General features: G+C 29.6%; 11 protein-coding genes and 1 non-coding gene across 12 annotated transcripts; 8 read left to right on the top strand and 4 right to left on the bottom strand.

Annotated features, from left to right (window-relative positions):
* Positions 1 to 1125: 1125 nt before the first annotated feature.
* On the top strand, positions 1126 to 2241 carry GLN1 (glutamate--ammonia ligase; the record flags this gene model as incomplete). The annotated part of the gene is made up of 1 exon (XM_046078773.1): positions 1126 to 2241. The coding sequence occupies one exon, from the start codon at positions 1126 to 1128 to the stop codon at positions 2239 to 2241; it is 1116 nt and encodes a 371-aa protein (XP_045936464.1).
* A 744-nt stretch (positions 2242 to 2985) lies between these two features.
* VMA13 (H(+)-transporting V1 sector ATPase subunit H) lies at positions 2986 to 4527 on the top strand (the record flags this gene model as incomplete). The annotated part of the gene is made up of 1 exon (XM_046078774.1): positions 2986 to 4527. The coding sequence occupies one exon, from the start codon at positions 2986 to 2988 to the stop codon at positions 4525 to 4527; it is 1542 nt and encodes a 513-aa protein (XP_045936463.1).
* A 200-nt stretch (positions 4528 to 4727) lies between these two features.
* ACF4 (Acf4p) lies at positions 4728 to 6167 on the bottom strand (the record flags this gene model as incomplete). The annotated part of the gene is made up of 1 exon (XM_046076721.1): positions 4728 to 6167. One exon carries the CDS (start codon positions 6165 to 6167, stop codon positions 4728 to 4730), a length of 1440 nt encoding a protein of 479 aa, XP_045936462.1.
* A 374-nt stretch (positions 6168 to 6541) lies between these two features.
* SCDLUD_000112 (uncharacterized protein) lies at positions 6542 to 7996 on the top strand (the record flags this gene model as incomplete). The annotated part of the gene is made up of 1 exon (XM_046078775.1): positions 6542 to 7996. The coding sequence occupies one exon, from the start codon at positions 6542 to 6544 to the stop codon at positions 7994 to 7996; it is 1455 nt and encodes a 484-aa protein (XP_045936461.1).
* A 141-nt stretch (positions 7997 to 8137) lies between these two features.
* Positions 8138 to 8455, bottom strand: TMH11 (Tmh11p; the record flags this gene model as incomplete). Its single annotated transcript, XM_046078776.1, has 1 exon — positions 8138 to 8455. The coding sequence occupies one exon, from the start codon at positions 8453 to 8455 to the stop codon at positions 8138 to 8140; it is 318 nt and encodes a 105-aa protein (XP_045936460.1).
* Positions 8456 to 9187: 732 nt separating this feature from the next.
* On the top strand, positions 9188 to 9544 carry STE18 (Ste18p; the record flags this gene model as incomplete). Its single annotated transcript, XM_046078777.1, has 1 exon — positions 9188 to 9544. One exon carries the CDS (start codon positions 9188 to 9190, stop codon positions 9542 to 9544), a length of 357 nt encoding a protein of 118 aa, XP_045936459.1.
* A 164-nt stretch (positions 9545 to 9708) lies between these two features.
* ERV2 (flavin-linked sulfhydryl oxidase) lies at positions 9709 to 10500 on the bottom strand (the record flags this gene model as incomplete). The annotated part of the gene is made up of 1 exon (XM_046078778.1): positions 9709 to 10500. One exon carries the CDS (start codon positions 10498 to 10500, stop codon positions 9709 to 9711), a length of 792 nt encoding a protein of 263 aa, XP_045936458.1.
* A 392-nt stretch (positions 10501 to 10892) lies between these two features.
* On the top strand, positions 10893 to 12095 carry TIP41 (Tip41p; the record flags this gene model as incomplete). Its single annotated transcript, XM_046078779.1, has 1 exon — positions 10893 to 12095. The coding sequence occupies one exon, from the start codon at positions 10893 to 10895 to the stop codon at positions 12093 to 12095; it is 1203 nt and encodes a 400-aa protein (XP_045936457.1).
* Positions 12096 to 12203: 108 nt separating this feature from the next.
* EMC2 (Emc2p) lies at positions 12204 to 13142 on the bottom strand (the record flags this gene model as incomplete). The annotated part of the gene is made up of 1 exon (XM_046078780.1): positions 12204 to 13142. The coding sequence occupies one exon, from the start codon at positions 13140 to 13142 to the stop codon at positions 12204 to 12206; it is 939 nt and encodes a 312-aa protein (XP_045936456.1).
* A 617-nt stretch (positions 13143 to 13759) lies between these two features.
* TIF5 (translation initiation factor eIF5) lies at positions 13760 to 14989 on the top strand (the record flags this gene model as incomplete). The annotated part of the gene is made up of 1 exon (XM_046078781.1): positions 13760 to 14989. One exon carries the CDS (start codon positions 13760 to 13762, stop codon positions 14987 to 14989), a length of 1230 nt encoding a protein of 409 aa, XP_045936455.1.
* Positions 14990 to 15596: 607 nt separating this feature from the next.
* On the top strand, positions 15597 to 18155 carry BIR1 (survivin; the record flags this gene model as incomplete). The annotated part of the gene is made up of 1 exon (XM_046078782.1): positions 15597 to 18155. The coding sequence occupies one exon, from the start codon at positions 15597 to 15599 to the stop codon at positions 18153 to 18155; it is 2559 nt and encodes an 852-aa protein (XP_045936454.1).
* Positions 18156 to 19004: 849 nt separating this feature from the next.
* SCDLUD_000104 lies at positions 19005 to 19076 on the top strand. Its single transcript has one exon. It is a non-coding gene; the product is annotated as a tRNA-Arg (tRNA).
* The last annotated feature ends 124 nt before the right edge of the window (positions 19077 to 19200 follow it).

Here is a 19200-nt window from a genome sequence, read left to right as displayed (position 1 = left end):
AGAAAAAGCACACTTTTGAGATAGTCAGCAGGAAAATATCGCCTAGTTCTTTGTTTCTTTTTGGTCTAGCTATGGCAATGCAGTCCGACACACATAAAACTTATAAAATATACTAAGTACTTATTTACATATCTCATCTCTATTATTTTGTTTTAACGCTTTATTCCCTTTTTTCAATTGGAATATTACTGTCATTCCATCCAAACCAGGTTAGTTAAAAATAACTCTAGTTGTACTGGTTACGCTTTAAGACCACTTAACCTACGGAAGATTGGGATATACATATAACTGTATATTTGTTTTTGTGTTTTTTAGATGAATCATTCAAAAAAAAAAAAAAAGAAAGCAACACAATAACATAAAAATAAATATAGATTATAATAATAATAATAATAATTTGTTGTTTGTTGTCACAACAGGATAATTTTTTGTTTTGATTTTTGATAAGCGGAGTGAGTGGAGTAAATAAAAAAGTACATGTAAATTAAACATTAAATTCCCTCTGATTAAACACGCAGAATGTCAAAAATAACACATAAAACACGCCCATTTAATAATATTACTATTTTTTTTGTTTTTTTTGTCACTAATTAAATTAATTTGCAATTAAAAAAAAAAAAAAAAAAAAAAAAAACATTTCATTGACAAACGATAACAACAACAAATGTAGCAAAATAAACATCCCAAAAAAAATAAAAAAAAAAAAAAGGAAAAATAATTATCAATTAAGCAATCCACAATTGGGTTAGGATCTTATTTTTATTTTATATATAAGCGAAAAGAATCTAATCAAAATAATCTTTTAAATTATCTTCTAGTCTTTTACATTTTCTCTAATCCTCATTAAATATTACTTTTTTCAACTTCTCTTTTCCTCCTCTTCTTTTCTCGGAAAATTCTCTACCACAGAGTAATTCAATACGTATATTACACAGAAATCATCTCGAACAATAAAAGAGAAGATAAAGAAATCCGTATAGGTTTATAACAAATTATAAAAAAAAAAAAGAAAATATATATATCTATATATATATACACATATTCCAATAAAAATCAATATATTTATTGTATGATAAAAAGATAGAATAAAATAAAAACAATCCAAATAAAATAAAAATTAAAATAATGTCTGATAGTTTTGTTGTTGAAAAAACAAGTATTTTAGCTAAATATTTGCAATTGGACCAAAGAGGTTCTATAATTGCCGAATATATCTGGATCGATGGCACTGGTTCTATTAGATCCAAGGGTAGAACTTTAAAGAAGAGAATTACTTCTATTGATGAATTACCGGAATGGAATTTTGATGGTTCAAGTACTAATCAAGCTTTGGGTCATGACAGTGATGTTTACTTGAAACCAGTTGCATTTTACCCAGATCCATTTAGAAGAGGTGATAATATTATTGTTTTGGCCGAATGTTGGAACAACGATGGGACTCCAAACAAGTTCAACCACAGACATGAAGCTGAAAAAATTTTCAATGCTCACAAGAAATCTGAAATATGGTTTGGTTTGGAACAAGAATATACCTTGCTAGATCAGTATGACAACATTTATGCTTGGCCAAAGGGCGGTTACCCAGCCCCTCAAGGACCATACTACTGTGGTGTTGGTTGTGGTAAAGTTTACGCTCGTGATGTTATTGAGGCTCACTACAGGGCTTGTTTATACAGTGGTATTACTCTTTCTGGTATTAACGCTGAGGTTATGCCTTCCCAATGGGAATTCCAAGTTGGTCCATGTACGGGTATTAAGATGGGTGATGAATTATGGGTTGCTCGTTATATATTGGAAAGAGTTGCCGAAGAATTTGGTGTTAAGATTACCTTACATCCAAAACCATTGAAGGGTGATTGGAATGGTGCTGGTTGCCACACTAATGTTTCTACCGTTGAAATGAGAAAACCAGGCGGTATGAAATATATCGAAGATGCTATTAGTAAGTTATCCACGAGACATGACGCTCACATTAAATTGTATGGTACCGATAACGACTTGAGATTGACCGGTAGACACGAAACTGCCTCTATTTCTCAGTTTTCTTCTGGTGTTGCCAATAGAGGTGCTTCTATTAGAATTCCAAGGTCTGTTTCCAAAGAAGGATATGGTTACTTTGAAGATAGGAGACCAGCTTCTAACATTGATCCATATTTGGTTACTGGTATTATGTGTGAGACTGTTTGTGGTGCCGTTGAAGGCGCTGATATGGTTAAAGAGTTTGAAAGAGAATCCAATTAGTATTGTATAACTATTAAGACTTTACAAGGAGAGGTTAATTGAAGAAGGTGATATTTATATGTTTTTATTATGATATAGGATTTATATATGTATGTGTATAATGAAAAATGTTTTTTTTTTTTTTTTTTTTTAAAATCATTGTAAGAGTTTATTTGTTTGTTCGATGAGATGAGAGGAAATACCGAGATAATTTTTTGTTAATTATTCGTATTTGTTAAAGGTCTCACACGTGATATAATACATGATAATAATAGTGTGAATGGTTTTCGTGTATAGTGATCTATTATTATACGCAAGTTTCTTACGGACTATTTTAACGATATGTCTCAGAAAAAGCTGCATTTGTTTATTTTATATATATATTTTTTTTTTTTTTTTTTTTTTTTTTTTTGATGAAGGGAGAAAATAAAATATAATATAATAATGCTAACTTTTTTGGCTGCAAAAAAAATAAAAAGTAAAATAAAAAATTGGCAATAATAATTAAAAGCTTTTTTTTTTTTTTCTATCCTAGTCTTGTATATATATATATTTTTTTTTTTTTCTTTCTTTTTTTCCCTGTTACATTTCCATTTAGTAGCCATTTTCTTTAGCTACAGAGGGTTTGTTGAACCAGTAATTAAGCATAACTTCCCTTTTTCCTTTTTTTACAATCTAGGTCAAGCAACCAAGCAAATAGGTGAACAAACTCCATATATATTAAAAAAAAAAAAGAAAAAAAAAAAAAAAGAGAAATACCTTATAATGACTGTTGATAAACAACAACACTTTAATAAGATTTTAGTTGATAGCACCCATTTTGCTAACTTACGCAGATCCATTAAATTTAGAAGCATATTATGGGATAACTATGCTAGGTCAAAGGAATTATCAGAGCTTGACGCTAGTATTGCCAAAAAGTTGGAAAAGGAATTGTTTGATAATAAGAATAATTGGGAAGACCAACAAGCCAAAATTGATTTTAAAAAGGTGATACCTGTTTTAGTCCATATTTTAGAAACTTCTACCACTAAACCTGATATAATCAAAGTTGTAGGGAATTTGCTTGTTGAACTATTGATTAGATATGATGAAACATTTATTTTTTTTAATGAAAATGTTCAATACTATTCAAAATTATCTACTTTGATTACAAAAGGTAAAATTTCCATAATTTCTGCAAATAGTGATGACGATGAAGTGTTGGAATTGATTTTTTTATATATCTTGGTATCCTTGACTGTCAATTCTAATGAATATGAAAATAAAAAAAATATTGTAGACCAAATTTTATCTCAATTTTTAACACCAGATTTAAAGAATGCTAACCCTTCAAGCACTAAGAAAATAACCATTGAACGTGAATATGTCGTTATAAGATTTTTACAAGAATTATCTGCCATTAAATGTTTTAGACCAATTGTTTGGAAGTATAATTCACAATTTGTTCAACCATTGTTCAATATTATCTTAGGCACACTTTTATCCGAATCCACAGATGATGATATCAATAATGCTTCTCCATTGTCGAACAGTATATCCAACATTTTGTCGTCTCGTACTGGCACCAATTTACCCGCAAACAACATCAATGTTCAATTACAATATTATGCGTTATTAACTCTCTGGTTATTAACTTTCAATAAGACCATTGCCAAGGAGTTATCTAGTAATTATACTTTGCAGTTTATCAAATTATTAAAGTTGGTTACCATTACTGTCAAGGAAAAGATTTCAAGATTGTCCATAGCAATCCTATTAAATTGTTGTAAGGTTCCTCATAACACTGAAGTTGTCAAAAAATTGGTTTTACTAGGAAATGCTTTGCAAAACTTGCAAAGCTTAAAAGAACGTAAATACAGTGATTTGGAATTGAACGAAGATTTAGATGAGTTAAAAACTATTGTTGATCAATCGTTGCAAGAATTAAATAGTTTTGATGAATATTTAGCTGAGTTGGATTCCAAAATGTTATGTTGGAGTCCACCTCATGTTGATAATCAATTTTGGAATGATAATATCGACAAGTTTAAAGATGACCATTGGAAAATTTTCAAAAACTTAATAGCCATTGTATTATCGACTGGAACTGACAATACTACAGACTTAAAAGATAAATCTACTAAATTACAAGTCGCACTAAGCGATATTACTCATGTTATTGAGTTATTACCCGAGTCCATAGTTGTCTTGGATAAAGAAGGTGCCAAATTGCCCATAATGGAATTATTAAATTATCCAGACTCAAAAGTTAAATACGAGGCTTTGAAAACTGTTCAAGCATTAATTAAAGTCTCTTTTAAATGATGGTATATAAGTGTTGTTAAAACTATTTCTTTTTTTCCTTTTTTCCTTCTTTTTTTTTTTTTTTTTTTCTTCTTTTTTTCTTTACTTATGTACTAAATAAGACAAATAACTAAAATACAAAGAATAAACTATTTAAAAGTGTTGAACAATGTATGGATAAGCACAGATGAAGAGGTGTGTACATGCAATATATAATATTACTATGATCCCCTTTTGAAAGAAGAATAGACATGGTCCGTGCCATCTTCATATTCACTATCTTCGTTCTCGCTGTATTCGATTGCATCATCGTTATATAAAGCATCATTATAATCATGAGAAACAGCCATTCTACCTCGTTTCTCATCCATTTTTTTATCATATTTGGCTTCATCTTCATCGTACTCCAAGAATTCATTCCATTTGGATTTCAATCTGTCCATAAAAGAATATTGCTGTTTTTGCGGTTCTGTTTTACTGGCGGATATGGATTCGGATTTGCTATTAGAATTTGGATTACTGTTAAGACTAGGCTTGCTATCAGAAATAGGATGGTCAGCGGGAGTGGGATCTTTATTGGAAATAGGTTCCGGGTTTAAAGAAAGTTGAGAGTTAGAGATAGAAGTGCGGCCAGTTTCCAATTCATTGTTAGAAATGATTTTTGTAGAAGTAGTAGTATCACCAGTACCATTTACCATGCTATTAAATCTATCCAAACCCATTTGGAACATGCTAGATTTGGCTTTTAAGTTCGGCACTTCAGTCATTTTGTCAGTATTAGTTGTGATACCATTAATAGAAGTATTGTCTTTCATTGTACCAGGAAATTCAATATCTAATGGCGTTTCCATAGATGCAGCTAAATTAGTTGTTGTTTCCACTAGTTTGCTGGTTAACCGTCTAAACAATTCATTTCCAGCATTAGTAACATTACTGCCAGAAATACTATTATAATAGTAATTATTATTATTATTATTATTATTATTACTATCAAGTACAGAACTAGGATCTAATCCTTGTTGCTTGGCTATTATTTTTCTACATTTCAATTCAAAATCATTCAAATCCCTTTTAGCAATTTCCAATTGTTTCCCCAATTCAAATACCACCCTTTCTTTACTAGCCAACTCCATTAATAGTTTTTCAGCGTCAAATACTTCTTCTTTAGTCTCAGATTGGTCTTTTATATTGACATTGGTACCAGGACTATTCATTCTTTCAGTTTTAGTAGATCCTATAAATTGTTCATAGTTTGCATCAATGCCATTTCCAATATTACCATTCCCGGTATTTTGCGGGGAGGCAGTTATTCTTAGATTTAAACTTGATCTTTTTGGCGATAAATTTAAACTTGATCTTTTTGGAGATAAATTTAGACTTGATCTCTTTGGCGATAAATTCAGATTTGATCTTTTACTATTTAATGTTGTAGCTGTGGCTATTTTGCTGACGCTTGGTGTTTTAGGCATTTCTTTTTTTGAGGTAACAACGTCATCTCCAATGGGATTCTCATTATTGATTTCTTCGTCTATATCTTCACCAACTTCTTGATCCCTTTTTTTATCAACAAGATTTAAGTGGTATAATCCGGTAGTCTCGCTTACAATTCTTTGTTGTTTGCTAGGGGTTTCTGGTAACAGTACTGGTGCTGATTCATTCATGCTTGTAACTATATATATATATATATATATATTTTTTTTTTTTTTTTTTTATAATTGGTTGGAAATATTAAATACAAACCGTTGTTTAAAAAAAAAAAGTCTTTTGGTTGATATCAAAAAAAAAAAATGAAAAAAACATGGAAAATAAAATAAAAATCAATGTAACCCGGTCTTATTTTTAAACTATTAATGTGATCAACATCATTGATTAACGGCCATTTTATATTTATTTATTTAAGCCCATACAAAACTTGTTAAGATATTTTCTAAAAAGTTCAATATAAAGGTATCCCAAAACAGATTTATAGATATAAAAACAATCAAAATATAACAATTAGCACACACACACATATATATATATACTTATATTAGTAATGGAAAACTTTTATTATTTTGTTATATCAGAATGCTTGACCAAAAATGAATTTAGTCCCTTATTCAAAAACTTATTATTATACTCTGCTCCACCATCACCATTAATTGGTACGCCAGAGGATATATCCAACGCACAAAATTATAACGCTTTTCTATTTGAACCAGCACCTGATTCATATAGTATTCATTCAAAAAATGGAAAAATACGTGATTTAATTGATGTTAGCTTGAAATTGAAATACTTATACCGTGAATATCCATTACATGCAACACTTCAGAAATTTGTCAACAATAGTAATAAAACAGTGGAACCTAGGGTAGTTGAGCTTTTAATTACTAAACTACAAGAATATTTTAGTTTGTGTGATAGTCAATTGAAAAAGATTAATAGACTCGCTGAGGGAGAAAAAAACTGGATCACCAAACCAATGTATCTTGTAGCTTCACAATTGTATTCAATTGCAAATTTATTAGATGCTTATTTTTTTAACGACAACAATAATGTTATGAACAATAAAAAAGACAAAAATTTATGCAACACAAATAAATTGCTGAAATCACATCGCAAACAGATTGGGGATTTAGATGATGAAACTTTTTTGGAAAAATGTAATAGAACCATCCATAATAGTTTCAAATTGTGCTTAAATGATAGGGAACCTGATACTACAATTAACAAGAAACTGGGTGTTTACCCTTTTATTCTATTAGAATTTTCAACTTATGAAAAACTAAATAATTTTGATATGGAAAAGAGTTTTATTAAAGTATTAATGAATAGACTAAATACAAAGCAGCTACCAAGTTTGAAAGACATTCCCGGGAATAAAAATTTTGAATTGTTGTGGTTTAATTTTTTCATGGGGAAATATTTCATTAGGATAAACGACCCTAGATGTGTAGAATATTTGATGGAGAGTTACCAATATTGTAACATTAAATGCACTAAGATGATTGTTAAGATTTTAGATTTATTGGCACCATGTTATTTAAAATTTAAAAATAAGCTATTGAAATTTCCCTTCACGCAAGAGACCGGGATACCACATGAACTAAATAAATGGCTCGAATTGTATAAAATTCTCAAAAACGGCGAGATTTTCCTGTTCAAACAATGGTGTTTCAACCAAGAAAAGTTTTTGTTAGCCAATAAATTATTTATTATTGTCTGCGCCGATCTCAAAAATGTTTGTTTTACAAGATTGTTACATAAATACTGGGCGTTGAATAATAATGACACCAAAGTAAATTTACAAGAATTAAATGCGATATGGAGAGCAGCATCAAAAGAAATTAGGGGGAAAGATAATGACATTGAGAATGAATTGGATGAATTGGAATGTATTTTGAATAATTTAATTATAAAAAAATATATCAATGGTTATTTATCGCATGGAAATAGATATTTAGTTTTAAGCAAAAAAACACCGTTTCCCTCAATATATACCATATAACGATGGTGATAGCAATAATAATAATAATAATAATAATAATAGTAGTAGTAGTAGTATATTAATTCCACATAATAACAGGTATGCAAAATACCATCGCCATTAGCACATATATATATTTAATAACACGTTAAACTTTCATAATCATGGATAAAATTCCTTGTACTTTTTGTAATAATAAAGGGAACCTAAGCCACCCAAGACAGTTAGAACCACTGGAACAGGTTTAGTGAATCTAGAAGGGAAACCACGTATCAAACCAGTGGCAAACAAAACTGAGGAAGCGCCTAAGGCTAATTCTAAGCCATTATCAGCATTATTGTGTAGTAAGTAACCAGAATAAGCGTAAATACCACCAAATATTAAGCCAGCAGCTAACGATGGGACAGATTTCTTACGTAGATAACCCATCGAGCCACCAATAACACATAACCCCGATAAAGTCCAAGCTGGATGTTCCATAGTGAATATAATTAATTTTTATTTATTCCTTTCTATTTTAGTAATAATAGTTGTTATTAAAGTTGACTAAACAAAGGGAAGTGAAATAAAGTAAAGTAAAGTAAAGCAAAGAAAGCAAAGGAAGAATGGGATAATTGGCAGAATGAGGGGACGAAAAGTGAAAAGTATCAATAAAAAATAAAAAAAAAAGGCAATGATAGACGAGAATAAAAATTGCACCCACACCAACAAAACACCCGTATCTTATGAACTTCATGTTTTCCATTGGTCCCTTTTTTTTTTTTTTTTATTTTTTTTTTTATTTTTTTTTTTATTTTTTTTATCCGATTGCGACACGGACACCATTTTCCTTTTTCCGTTTTTTTTAAGTTGCAACGACATCAGAAAACTTGACATTTTTGAGGTTGATCTTCTTTGGCCTTTAAATTCTAATCATTTTTATAAAGAATAAATAAACCTCAAAATCATTCTGGTAATAATTAACCTAAATAAAAACGATAGCTATTTAAATATCATAATAATATATATATATATCTGTATACTTTATCGTTCTTACCTTCATTTAAAATTCGTTAGAAATAACATATTATTCTAATAATGTCTAACTTTTCAATATGAATATCATCTTTTATAGTATATATCACCTTTAAAACCTGGTTAAAAGAAAGAAAAAAAAAAAAAAAAAAAAAAACGATACTAGCATCTCTACTACTACCAACTATAAGACAAAAAATGAATAAAAATGATACCACTAATAGTAATTCTACCAACGCTGCCCCTATTAACGTACATGACAATGAACAATTAGAATATAAATTACAATTTTTAAAATTAAAAAGAATTATTGAATTGAATAATAGATTAAAACAACAATTAGTCAAAGAAAGAATAACGTCTTCCAACGCATGTTTGAGTCTAATAGACTATACTACAACAACAATTGATTATATGTTACCCACTCTATGGGGATATCCAAAGGTAAATTCCAACCCGTTAAATAACCGGCCATTAAATGAGTATTCCAACCATAAGAGATTTAATAAGAAAGAACATGGGAGTGTGCAAGGTGGTTGCTGTGAAATTATGTAAATTATTATAAATCTCCCATATTACCCATTATTATAACAAAATATATAACAGGTAAGAATAACCAAATAAAAGGCACAACTACAATATAAATAGTATATATATATATATATATATATAACCAATAATAATAACATAAATCAACTATTTCTCTTAATTATAACCTATTAGCCTAACTGTTTTTGTTCTTTTTCCAACGTGATACCACTAGTAATTATACTATTGTTTCCTTTCGGATAATCTTGTAAATCCTCATCGCTGGCGTCATCACCGCATCCACAATCATAATCTTCTAAGATAGTAGTACAATCATACTCTGGTTTTTTTAAGTGTTCATTAACCAAATTATGAACGTGGCATCCCCATAAAGCCGCTGTTGTTCTACTGCTTGTCTGTGGCGGATATTTCTCCATTAGTTTGACAAAATGATAAGAACATTCACCGCAGGGATAGAGCTCTGCGTATAACTGTAAAAAAGTGTTTAACTTGTCCCTCTGTTCTTGCGTCGGGTGGTCAGGAAATCTTGCCAACAACGTATGAAAGTACTTCCAAGAGGCATTGCCTAAAGCCCTTTTTGCTTCTTGGTCAGGCATCTTAGGCATTATGACGGAGGAATACATATCTTCGGCTGTTGTCAATTTCTGTTGTCCGATTTCCCCTTCATAATTGTGATAAAAATCTTTCAAATTTTCATCGCTGTTGGTGGAGGAAGCATCACTTGGATTAGAAGTTGACACTTCCTTATTTTCATAATTATTGTCGTTAGTAAAGGAATTACTAGTCGGAATAGAAGTTAATATTTCTTCGTTTTCAGTTTGGTATGATAGATTAGAAGTCCCTAACTGATTAAACCATAAGTATATAATAAAAATAGATGTTATTATGACTGTTATATATCTTTTGTTCAATAATTTTTTTGGTCTACCATTGGTTGAGTTACCTTTTGTTAAAACCTTCATTATTTGTTTATCGTTACTGAAGTAGTTTAAATGGTGTTTGGTTTCTAATGTTTTTTCTTTTTAAAAAAAAAGAATGCAAAAAAATAAACTATTATTATTATTATGACTAGGATAAGAGATCACTTGTTGTGTACGTACAATTTAAATTAAAATCTTAAACTGAAAGGTTAAAATAAAATAAAAAAAATAAAATAAAAAAAAAAAAAAAAAAAAGGAATGATTTCTGATTATAAATCCACCGCCTCGTTAAAAAGAAAATATCCATTATTTTTATTTTATTTTATTTTACTTTATTCCCTCTTTTATTTCTGAGATAATAAAAACAAAAAGAATAATATAAATAAATAAAAAAAAAAAAAAAAAAAAAAAAAACAATCAAGAAACATTCATAAATGCGTAATAACCAGAGTAACAGAAATTTAATGAGAAATCAATCAGATAAAGGACCTTTTCTTGAAAGAAATAGACCATCTGGTCCTGGTATCCAAACTTTAGAAGTTAATGGTGCAAGAGAGATGCATGCTTCAATTGTTAAGGCTAGAGGTCCACCAATTCAACGTGTTACTATCCCAAACACTGCTACCACCATTGCTGCTTCTTCTACTTTGTCATCTTTTTCCTCTTCTATCAGGCCTAACAGCATGTATAGTACAAATACCACTACTACCAGTGTTAAAACATCCTCTTCAATGCAAAAGAAAATACGCCATAAATGTAATAGTATAAATAACCCCGCATGTTGTCATTGCGGGAGCGTAATTATTCCCTCTCCTATGGCACGAATGCCATTAGATGATTCACCATCCATTACAGTGGATGATAAATGGACTATATCGTGTAAGAAATATCCTATTTTGAATGCACAAGAAATTCAGAAATGGGAAATGGAATCAATCTTGCCATTACCCGAAATGATATTTGGTAATAACAAAATAAACATTAAATTTTTCGAGGAGGGAAAAGATAATGGAGTGGAAATTGATTTTAACGCAATGGATGCTTTACGGACTGTTTCGTTACAAGATACCGGTATTAGAGTCTCCTATGCTAAAAAATGGCAAGATAATAAGAAAAAGGGACAACAAGCAGATAAACAGGATGATTTATCTAACATACAAAAACAATATGATTGGACCTATACTCCTATTGACTATAAGGGGTTGGTTAAGTTTTCAAAAGAAAATACCCATTCATTTACATTAGATAACGATTACCAATTGCCAATTGATAAATTAAGTAGACCAGATCCTATTCTATTTTATGATGACATGGTTTTATATGAGGATGAATTAGCAGACAATGGCATAAGTGTATTAAGTGCCAAAATAAGGGTTATGAACGAAAGACTATTATTATTGTGTAGATTTTTTCTTAGGGTTGATGAGGTACTATTTAGAGTTCATGATACTAGAATCTATATAGAGTTTGACGAAAAAGTAGTTGTTAGAGAATACAAAGAATTTGAATGTGATTATGCAACTGTTTTATCGAAATATTTGGGTACAAAGGACCCTAAATTGGCTTTAAGAGACAGCAATGCTGTTATCCAACATTTGCCGTTGATCAAGAGAGAATGTGAAACGTTGAGATTATAGTAATATATATATATATATATAAATAGTAGGAAAAATAAAAATAAAAATGAAATAAAAAAAAAAAAAAGTAAATATTACTCTTCGTCGCTTCTTCTTTTTATCTTCTATTCAAATGTTGGACAATACTAGTTTACATGCAGTTTTATCTGATTCATTCATTATGTCAGTTTTTTGTAATTGTCTCTTAGCTAAATCCAATAATTCCCTTTTCTTAGAATATTTTTTATCATTGTTACTCAAGTCTAAAATTTCTTTACAAATTATTGCAATAAAGCACCAACTTTTCATGTAGTTTTCACTCAACTCTACACTTTTTAAAAACCTATCCAAAGCCTCTTGTAAAACATATATTGTTTCAGCAAGATTGTTATTATTTTTATTGGTGATAGTAGTGGTGTTGGATTTATATTTATAGTACAACGCTTCACCCAAAGATCCTAAGGCAACGTAATTGAAGGGAGTTAACATTACAACTTCTTCAAAGCAATATATGGCTTGATCATATAATTCGAGTTTAAAATACTCTAAAGCACAAGAATACCATAATTCAGCATCCATAGGAAATTTCTCCAAGAGGCCAAAACATAGTCTCAACCAAGTTTGTATGGAACAACCTCTTTTTTTCAACATCAAATACCTTTTACTCATAAGTAAATAATCAACGTTGTCAGTCTCAACTTCTAGGTGGGTACTAATTAAATTTTCAATATCTTTTTCAACGGGCGTGGTATCTTCAACATCAGGATTGTTAATGTTACCGATTTCATGTAATAGGGATCTGTAATAATGCAAAAATGGGGAATCTTCGCCAAATTTGTCGCACAGAGCTTTATACAAGAATTCAGCCTCAGTGTCTCTTCCTTTGTATAAACATAGTATTAATAATAGATCTAATAATTGGAAATATTCCATGTTGGTTAAACCAGTTGAGAATTTCAAATAAGTTTTAAGTTCATGGTAGGTTTCTTCAATCTGTTTAGGATCTAATTGAGCATAGTAACCTGTAGTGGCAATTGAGATTAGTTTTTCTTTTAATGGAATAGACATTCTTGATTTATTTTGTTACTTGTGTTGAAACAACTTTTTTCCCTTTTTACTTCTTTTTTTTAGTATTTTAGTATTTTGTTTATATATATTTCGTTTACATGGGCAAAATATACATTATTTTTTTCTTTCTTTTTTTTTGTTGTTCTTTTTTAAATCCTGACTTTCTAAATCCTGACGTACAAAGTGATTTGAAGGATCAGGTGTGGGTGTAAGTGGTTTATGGGTGTTTTGTTACGTAACGATGAAAAAAAAAAAAAAAAGAAAAAAGAAAAAAGAAAAGAAAAAAAAAGAAAAAAAAAGAAAAAAAAAAAAACGAAAAACGAAAAACGAAAAAATTTTTTTCTTCTTCTTTTTCCATCTTTCTCTGTCGCTCGCCTTCAGATTTTACTACTACAACTTTTTCATTCATCACTAATTATATATTCGTTAAGCTTGCTTGTTTCACATCTTATCCATCGTATAACCACAATTCACACAAAAACTATAGTGATATTGCCATCATTATAATTACCTGTTACTCACTATCGCATTCATCAATACAGAGTGTAACATTTCTCCAATCACCTCCAATATATTTTTAAAGAAAATAAATAAATAAATAAATAGATAAAACAAAAATGTCCATCAATATTTGCCGTTCTAACACGGATCCTTTCTACCGTTATAAGATGCCTCCTATCCAAGCCAAAGTGGAAGGTAAAGGTAATGGTATTAAAACTAACATTATGAATGCCGCTGATGTGGCACGTGCTTTGAACAGACCAGTCTCTTATATTATCAAATACTTTGGATTTGAATTAGGTGCCCAAACTACTATCGATGAAGCCAAAGATAGATATTTAGTTAACGGTGTTCATGAACCCGGTAAATTACAAGACACTTTAGATGGTTTCATCAATAAATTTGTTTTGTGTGGCAGTTGTCAAAATCCCGAAACTGAAATTATCATCAAAAACGGCAGTGATTTACAGAGGGATTGTAAAGCTTGTGGTAAGATTACTTCCATGGATCCAAGACATAAGCTATATTCCTATATTTTGAAAAACCCTCCTGGCAGTGGTGGTTCTAGTTCTGGTTCTAAGAAGAGTAAAAAGAAAGCTGCTACTGCTTCTGCCAATGTAGTAGGTGGCGGTGTTTCCATTAGTGATATTGCCCAGGAAAATCAAGGAATTAACACAGAACTTAATAAGAAATCAAAAAACAAGGCAAAAGACGATGAAGATGACGAATTAGCACGTAAAATCAATGCTGCTGCTTCCAACTTAGAAAAAATAGAAGTTAAAGACGACGATTGGGCTGTGGATATGAGTGAAGAAGCCATTAGAAAGAGAGCTTTAGAAGGTAGTGGTGCTGAACCCTTATCTCCAGAACTTGTTAAACTAGAGGAATACGGCGAGTGGGCTGATAACCAAGAGGAATTCCCAAGCGATGTTGAGTTATACAAAAAGGCTGTTGAAATGGATTTAGTACAAGATCCAAGATTAGCCTGTGTTATTCCACAGATAATGTTTGAAGATGAAGATATAGTTTCTGAAATTGCTGAACATGCTCCCTTTTTTATTAAGCTTATTAATAATCGTCCTGAATTTGAAAAACATTTCTTGGGCGGTATTGAAAGATTTCTGGGTATACAACATCCGGAATTAATTCCTTTGTTACCTAAAATATTGGTTCAAATTTATAATAATGATATTTGTTCAGAGGAATCTATAATGCATTTTGGTACTACATGTTCTAAAAAATTTGTTCCAAAACCAATCTCCAAAAAAGTTAGAAAAAGTGCTAAGCCATTTATCACTTGGTTGAAATCAGCCGAAGAGGACGATGAGGAAGAAGATGACGAATGATGTATTTGACTAATTTTTTGAGATAATTGTTTATATAATTTTTTAAGTTTTTTTTTTTTTTTCTTTTTTATCTTACTTTACATATATACATTTGGCTTGAGTAAACTATATTAACTAAGACATGTTAATATTTAGAGTTATGGAAGTATTTTACTTGTAGTATATTGGACAGCCTGAATTTAATATTATATACATATATATATATATATATGGAAAGAGAAAAGGAACATTGATTTATTTAATATGAATAACGTTAGAAAATAATAAAGGACAGCCTTATTTTTATTTTTATTTTTATTTTTATTTTTATTTTTATTTCAAAAATCGTCTAAGTAAAAATATTTTTTTTTAATTAGGGAAAAGCGATTAATTATTATAAAACACCAACTTACATTTATCTCGATATAATAATTATTACAAGAAACTTTCTTTTTTAATGAACTAAAAACATACTAACAACTTTAAATAAAAAACAACTCAACAGCGTATTATTATCTGAAGAAAAAAAAAAGAAAAAAGAAAAAAGAAAAAGGTGTTGGTTCGTTCTTCGGTGATTTCAATAAAATAAAGGTCATTTAGTGTTATTGTTTACGCTTAATAATAATAAATGCCAGTTTCAGATCACAAAAAATATGAAAATAGAGTTAAAACATTTTATGAAAAACAAAAACTGTTAGAGAAAAACAATGCTAATAAACAAATAGGTCACAAATTTGCTAAATGGCCCTATAAAGTTATACCTGGCGAGGCAATGGCTAATTTGGGGTTTATATCCACACCAACGTTGAAAAATAAAGATAGAGTATTATGTTGTTATTGTGAAAATAGCAGCGAGAACTTTAGAGATTGTAGAGATAAATCTTTAACTACAACATTAATTAATGTACTAGAAAAACATTTGGTCGACTCAAGCAATTCTTGCCTACTAAGTAATTTTAAATTACTGACCCTTTATAGAATAAAAGCTTTAAATAATAATATTGCTACTAGCATCACTGGAAATGTTGAGGAAGAAAAATTATTGAAATATTTCAATGATAAACTTGGTTCAGCAGATTTGAAATTATTACAAAAATGGACATTTGATGATAATAGTTCCACTACACTAACTGAAACCTCTGTAAATAGACTTGTAAACGCTGGATTTTTCAACTATTCAATACCGGCAACTATAGACAATAACACAGCCCCCACTAATAATATTTCCAATAATTGTGTTTGTGTTTTTTGCATATTTTGTGATAATTTCTTTAATTTAGGCAACAAATTTAATGATAGTACTGGTGAAATACCTAGTGAAGAATTGCTGGTCAAACATCATAGATTGAAATCTCCAAATTGCCAATTTTTCAAAGAGAAAAATAGTAAAAATGAAACCGGACATTCTACTCTAATAAAAACACATCAAAATTATGATAAAGAACAAGAAGATCACACCCAATATTCTCATATATATAGTGAGCAATTATCGCAATTAGAGGAGGATATATTAAATAATAAAGGCACGGAAGTGGAGAAAAAAAGAGGAAAAGTCCAACACGATAGTATTACCGTTTTTAATTTATCTTCAAAAAAAAAAAGGAAACTTTTGCAAAGTACTGTATTAACACAACTAGATGAAAATGTAGAGAATTTACCTGAAAATTCCGAGGATTTAGAAAAGAGAAACCCAGATACTATAACCATAGATCATGAAAAACTTTTGAATGCCAGAAAGGATATCAAAAAAAGCAAATCTAATAATCCTACATTTTTAAAAAAAAATCCTTTATTGGATGATTCGACATCTTCTGAATTGTTCGGTTTAAAAAACGGATTATCTTCCTCACTAAAAATTAATAAAGTTCAAGATAAAATGTCATTCTTGGAATCTCTCGATATGTCTAATTTATTACCACCGCCACCTTCCTCCTCCTCCTCATCTTCTTCCTCTTCACCTACTGCTACCTCTTCGAAGGAATCATCTATACAATCGACCCCAGTAAATTCACCGATAAAATCTATAGATAATAATAATAATAATAATAATAACAACAACAACGATGATATGGGGGAGTCTGATAAGTCATCTACGATAGAAACACCTATACATTCTCCAGTATTGGCCGCAAATAATAATAATAATAATAATAATAATAATAATAATAATAATAATAATAATAATAATAATAATAATAATAATAATAATAATGATAATAATAATAATAATGATAATAATAATGATAATAATAATGATAATAATACTCATAATACTAATACTACTAATAATGATAAAATGACGACTAAGGAAATTGAATTATCCGATATCGAAAAACTAAGCAAACTTGAATCTTTGTCCCCAATAACTATTTCAAAATTAAAAACCAATAACAAGGAAAATGACATCGAGCGTTCATTAACAAAAATAAATACCATTATAATACCAGAACAGGTAAACTTGAAGAAAGATACGTACAATACTAGTACTGGTGCTAGTATGGCCACACATACATTTCAAAGAACAATAAATGCAACGATGAGAGCCAATGACATAGTTAATAATGTCGATGAAAACAACAAAATATTGTCGATACTTGCGTCTCCACAATATTCTAAAGTTAATTCAACTAAACTTACTTCAAAAAAAAGTGAAAAAACTCCAACTAGAGAAAGTAAGCCACCAGTTAGCAGTTCAACACCAGATCAAACAAAGGAAGCTTTCGCAAAATCAAAAACATCAATAATAACTGATTCTACACCAAACTTTTTGAATAATAAGAATGATAGTATTATCACTGCCAATAGTATTAATACCAAAAATTGCAACAATTTAAAACAAAACATTTCTCCTGCTACAGGCAAAGAAATTCATCAGGGTGATTCGAAAAAAAACGTCAGAGAATATTTGCACTATCTACTAAGATATATCAATAATAAAGATGCCACATTGCATAACGATAGAGATGGTAATTTAGCATTTTTCTTCAGCCATATGCCCAAAGAAGAGTTGTCTTTAAGTTTCTATGCATGGCTAGATCTGAAACATTCTGAAATTGCCGAAAACTTCAAGTCAGAATACTTGGTAAAATTGAAAGAAATTAACAAACAGTTTAATTTACTAATTAGCAAAGTGGAGAATATTGACGATATAAATACACTTCGAGAACTATATAAAAATATTTCATAATTATAGTAACCAAGTTATTGCATTACAATAACGTTTGGTAATATAACCTGAATATACATTAGTGACATCGATATTCCATCGGATAAAAATATCTTTTGATTAGTTTTTTCACATATTTTCATCTTATTAAAAATTTTTTTATTCCTTCAAGCATAACTTGGAACAGTAATAATACATAAATACATGTATCACCAAGGGTGCTACAATGAGCTACTGAAAGATGCGTATCTTAATAGAGATGTTTGTGAAACAACGAAATTTAAAAGTTTTCGAGTTGACAACAGAAAAAAAAAAGGAATGTATAAATCCGAGATCTCTCCGAAGAGTTTTTGGATTTCATGAATATATTGACAATATTTGTATGTGATTATGCTTGAATAGTTGAATATTGTATATAAAACACATATATAGACGAAAAAAGACCTATTCAGAACGGGTCTAACCAAGTATAATCTTTACCTCATTACCTTGCAACAGAAAATGTTATAAAGTAGAATTATGTTTCTCACCGCTCCTACATAATAAAAAAAATAATGACAGGTTAAGAAACCCCGAAAGTATGAAAATTACCGTAAGAAGAACACTTTTTTAACGGACAACGACGAAACGTAGAAGAAAAAAAAAAAAAAAAAAAATAATACATATGAAAAACAGGAAACTGAAAATCAATCATGAAGCGTATCTTCCTGGATATTCTTCCCTTTTATACTTTTATTATTCATTCTCGTCCTTATTCTTATTTCCTGATTTCGTGGTCGGTTCTTACTATTCGGGGCTACATTGTATTACTAATTGTTAGTTGTAATGCGCGTTTAGTTGATTTCATATTAGAACAGATCAATAATAACAGCTCGCATGGCGTAATGGCAACGCGTCTGACTTCTAATCAGAAGATTCTGGGTTCGACCCCCAGTGTGAGTGTTCAAAATAATTGTTTTTTTTGCTACTTATTTTTTAATTTTTAAATTGAACAAACACAGACACATCTAAAAATAAGTTAAAAAGAAAACATAAAATATGCAATTATTATTATTATTATTATTAT

The sequence above is a fragment of the Saccharomycodes ludwigii genome, chromosome I (genome assembly GCF_020623625.1).
Source record: "Saccharomycodes ludwigii strain NBRC 1722 chromosome I, whole genome shotgun sequence".
NCBI classification, from domain to species: domain Eukaryota; kingdom Fungi; phylum Ascomycota; class Saccharomycetes; order Saccharomycodales; family Saccharomycodaceae; genus Saccharomycodes; species Saccharomycodes ludwigii.
The sequence above is the reverse complement of the archived record's forward strand: the minus strand, read 5'-3'. Positions and strand labels throughout refer to the sequence as shown.